At 42.1% G+C, this 5,000-nt stretch overlaps 1 protein-coding gene across 2 annotated transcripts in view; it reads right to left on the bottom strand.

Annotated features, from left to right (window-relative positions):
* The window catches only part of dgkzb (diacylglycerol kinase, zeta b), a 72,695-nt gene that overhangs the window by 21,821 nt on the left and 45,874 nt on the right, over window positions 1-5,000 (bottom strand). For both annotated transcript variants that reach the window (XM_042410721.1, XM_042410720.1), the window contains 5 exons: window positions 4,953-5,000; window positions 2,983-3,056; window positions 2,758-2,869; window positions 1,436-1,635; window positions 240-340 (listed from right to left, as the gene is read on the bottom strand). The exon at window positions 4,953-5,000 is cut by the window's right edge and continues 15 nt beyond it. In XM_042410721.1, the coding sequence (XP_042266655.1) occupies window positions 240-340; window positions 1,436-1,635; window positions 2,758-2,869; window positions 2,983-3,056; window positions 4,953-5,000 (535 nt within the window). The remainder of the gene's footprint in view (window positions 1-239; window positions 341-1,435; window positions 1,636-2,757; window positions 2,870-2,982; window positions 3,057-4,952) is intronic.

Consider the following 5,000-nt stretch of genomic DNA (forward strand, 5'->3'; position numbering starts at 1 on the left):
AACAATGAAACAGATGTTTCTGATCAATCCAACTTGTATTAATGTGAATGTAAATAATATTGATATGAGTGATGTCACGTGTGACTAATCAGCAGAAGGAAAGACAAAAATAACACGTTGTGTTTAAGAGTCTCATTTCTCTGAAGTGTCTGGTTTTGTACCTCTAACTGATTGATTGATTGATTGATTGGACACATTGAGGACTTTATTGATTAACAGTTAAACCTTTGCTGACTCACAGGCCTCCTTCAGCTGGTCCTTGTCGTAATGCAGAGCCTCGTACGCCGCCATGCTGATCCGGTTCACTCTGATCTGCAGCTTCTCAGGAACCGGCTGCTGACTGCAAACACACACACACACACACACACACACACACACACACACACACACACACACACACACACACACATATAACACACACACACACACACACACACACACACACACACACACATATAACACACACACACACACACACACACACACATATAACACACACACACACACACACACACACACACACACACACACACACACACACACACATATAACACACACACACACACACACACACACACACACACACACACACACACACATATAACACACACACACACACACACACACACACACACACACACAGAAACTTGCTGAGTTTCAGGATTAACACGCTGACATGATGCAGCAGGATGAACTCTGAACTCAGCGGCTCTTTGTGCCTCCTGGTGAAACTGAGACATTACAGCATCATGTGACTCACTCCCACCTTCTTCCAGAACTGAATATAAAGTCCTGACTTGACTTTTGCTCGGCCATCAAATTAGCATCTCCGTCCCCTTCTTGTTTTATTTGAATGAGACATAAATGGAGGTTTTAGGGGGTTTTTAGCCTGCGGTGAGGATGTGCAGTGACTCTGCTGTCCTGACTTCATTCCTCAGCTGTGGAGCCACAACACAGAAAACCTGAGTCCTCTGACGGCTAAATGTCCAGACAAGGTGTGTTTGCATCCACTTGTTTTTATTTGCATTTTAAATTTGCACATATAAAACCTGAGTGGAAACAAAGAAAAGTTTTTACACTCGACTGAAAGTAGAATGAATAACAAAATAAAATACCTTTTCATAAATTAGATTTTCAGCTTGTTCATTCATGTTCAATGCTGTCATTCTTCTAATATCCAGAAAACACTTCACAGTGTATATTTAATAGTTATCTTAGCAGTATTACACAGCCTGACAGCAGGAGTTCCTCAGGGCTCTGTCCTCGTCCCTCTTATCTTCTCAACACAAGGACTTCTGCTCTGCTGCTGTGTTTCCATCCACCAGCTTTTCTTCATATCATACAGTCCTGACAGTACTTAAAATAACTATTAAACATACAGTATGAAGTGTTTCCTGTCATGTCTCTGGTGTGGTGATCAGGTGTTCCTTCTTACTCGTTGAGATGTGGCATGGAGATCCTCCTCTTGGCCTTCTGCACCATGTTGGCCTGGTTCCTCAGGTTGATGTGGATGATGGACGGCGCCAGCTTGCAGGGTTCTCCGTCCACCTGCATGGGGATGGACTTGAAGGTGGTGAGAGTGACTTCCTTACACTGGTGGAGCCGCTCGCCGTGACCGCCCACCTGCAGCGTGGCCTGAGACACGGAGACAGCACGGTGAGGGTGGTAACTATGGCAACATGTCTGACCTGTGAACATGTATGATATGATTTATCCAAACACTACAGAGCTGTGAGGTTTGCTGCGTGTTATGGTGCTGAAGTAGTTCAGTGCTTAAAGATACAGGAGCGTTTACTTTGTGTTAGTGTCACCAAACTTAATAAGCTGTTAAAACGAAGAAGAAGAAGAATAAACTACGTTGACATGATCAGTATCTGTAATTATAGAGTAATAAAAAGGTTTAGGAAGGTTTGAGGAATAATAGTAAGAACTCTTTTCTGTAAACATCCACCATGAAAATAAAAAAGGAAGCAAACAAAAGAAAAACAATGTAGAATTTAACTACTATTATTATAATAATAATTACTTATATTTAGGATTCTTTTATAAGAGACAGTTGAACAGGTTCAGCATTCATTACTGAGGATCTTTGTTTTAGATACCAGATACACACAGACTGGTTCTGTCCCAGTCTGGCTCTGTGTCCCTCCACCAGTCCACCAGTTGCCCTCAGACTTTCTCCCTGTTGGTTGAACTGGACTGAGTTTGCTTTCACACTGGTAGTGAAATGAGACTGAGGTTAGACGTGTTTGATGCAGCAGTTTATACAGACGCTCGTATCCAGATGCTGACAGCTGTCACTCATCCTCAACACAGTTTGTTCACATTTGTTTCAGTAGATTTGTCGTGTTGGAGGAGCTGCGTCAACATGTTTAGTGTATTTGGGTTTATTTAAGTACATTCTTAGACGGGCTTATTGGACATATAAGAGGATTGTGTTTATGTGTCCTCGGCCTGCTTTTCCCTCCACACCTGCCCTGCGTCAGCCTCGTTAGCCAATCAGCTCCTTTCCTGTTCTCCACCTGCACCTCATCCCCAAGTCCTGGTTTTCAGTTTAGTGTTGTTGGATCCTTTGTTCAGTATAGTTCTGTTCTGCCTGCACAAGCCTGGAATAAAGAAGTTGATCCTGGTCCTGCCTGCAGTCCATCTGCTCTGCTCCACATCACAGAAATACAGTTCAGAAACTCTTCAAACTAAAAGTGTGCATCATAGTGGAATCATGAACCCAGACTGTACGTCTCTCAGCAGAACGCTCACCAGCGACGTCATGGTGAAGCCGATGACCTCGATGCAGCCGTCGTCATGACGCTGCGGTTCAAAGTCCTGATGCTCGCTGGGGTGACCCCACGGCATCGTGCCGGCACAGTACCTGCAGAGTGTGAACACACAGCAACAAACAGAGCCGGGAATAAGCCTCCATGAACAACACTCTGAGGCTACAGACTGATCCAAACTGGACTTAAAGTAATGACGTCAGCGTACCGGGGGATGTTGAGGAAGAGCAGACACTGTAGCTTCAGATCCTGGACTTTAGCCGTCAGGTCGGTCCCGTCACACTGAGGAAGACACACACAGCGTTTTACTAGTCTGACATGTGCTGCAGAGGCTGAAGACGCAGCAAAGTAAAGACAGAAATAAGTATTTAAATATAAGTAAGAGAATCAATAACAGCTTAAAACAAAGACATCTTTTCACTTATTATTAAATTCCAGACTTTTGAAAACTATATAAAATGTAATTAAACACCTGTTTCACCATCAAAACAATAAAGTATGAAAGTATGACGGGAAACCAGTCGATACCACCTACAATCATTAATTATTATGTCACATTTATAATATGTGACATAACAACCTCGCCATGGTGTGTATTGTATATGACTGTTGTGTTATCATGTTGTTTGTTACATGTGCAGGAACACAATAGAAATAATCCTCCATGACTGTAACTACTTTAAATCTGTATGTTTTGGATCATCAAATAAATTCAATCAATCAATACATCCCAGCTGTGTATAACAATAATTCCTAATGATATAATTAATTAAATGAGTTATGATAAATACATGGAAGCCTGCTGAGTCGTCTCAGTCGCATCTGAACACACACACATATAATAAATATATTTTTATATTCAGTGTGACTCACTCTGTCAGAGGATTTTATTATAAACGTCCATAATTCCACTTATAAATCATAGAAAAGACTCCTGATGACTGCAGAGCCATCACATTGTTTCAGCTGCTGGTCTCTGAGCTGATGGAGGAACTGATGTAGTTATGAGGAGAAGATGAACACTGGGATCCAGTAAAGACCAGCTGTGGTCAAAGCAGATGGCGCCCATCAAGAGTCGGGGTCTGTTTGAGGTTTCTACACGTTAAAGGGGAGTTTTTCCTTACCGCTGTCGCCAAGTGCTGCTCATCGGGGAATTGTTGGGTCTCTGTAAATTAAAGAGTTCGGTCTTGACCTGCTCTATGAAAAGTGCCCTGAGATGACTTCTGTTGTGATTTGGATCTAAATAAATAAAAATTGATTGATTGACTTCTGATCTCAGGTCTAAAAAATAAAGTCATCATTCTGCATTAAAAAAAAAGATCAGGTTGTTCCTGGAAGTCGTGTTTTCTCATTTAGCAGAAACTTTCATGAACACACTAAAGATCACGAGGTTAAACTTTGACCCAGTTTGGGTTCATACAGCCTGTTGTTCTGAGTCTGATGAAGTAATGACCCAAACTAAAGCTGTTATAATCTGCTCTGCTCTTTTCAAACTGACATGTCAGGGTTTGTTATTGATTGTTAATAACTTGTGTATCTACAAGAAACAATAAATCTGTGTCAGTTTGTAGCTGAAGCTTGTGTGTCACACTGGTTCCCAGTAACAGACTAAACCTGATGTTGTGTCTGAGCTGTATTTACCCAAACTGGGTCAAATTTGAACCCAGCGATTTGAGAGACATCATCACACCTATACTGGCCTCCCTGCATTGGTTACCAGTCAAGTATAGGACTGAGTTTAAGGTACTTTTATTTGTTTTTAAGGCTCTACATGGCCTGGCGCCCCGGTACATCTCGGAGCTCATCTGCCCCCCTTCACAACAGCAGATCTCTGAGATCCTCTGGCCAACTGTTGCTCGCTGTCCCTCGATCGTGGCTGAGGGGTGACCGTGCATTTGTTGTAGCTGCCCCAAAACTTTGGAACAGCTGACCTCTTGGATTTAAGTGTTCCCACTTGTTCGTTCGGGCCTTTGACTGTCGGTAAAACCAAGTGTTCCACTATTATTTGTTTTCTATTTGTTCTTGTTTCTTGTTTGATGCAGTTGTGTTGTTTTAATTTATTCTTGATATCTTATTGTACAGCACTTTGGTCAACTGTGGTTGTTTTTAAATGTGCTTTATAAATAAATGTGATTTGATTTTTAGAGTGTCGACTGTATTCAGTGTGTTTCTACTCACCACCACTCTGATGTGCTTGGCGAGGTCTTTGGAGCTCCCGCTCAGGAA

This window comes from Thunnus maccoyii, chromosome 5 (genome assembly GCF_910596095.1).
Source record: "Thunnus maccoyii chromosome 5, fThuMac1.1, whole genome shotgun sequence".
Classification (NCBI taxonomy): Eukaryota; Metazoa; Chordata; class Actinopteri; order Scombriformes; family Scombridae; genus Thunnus; species Thunnus maccoyii.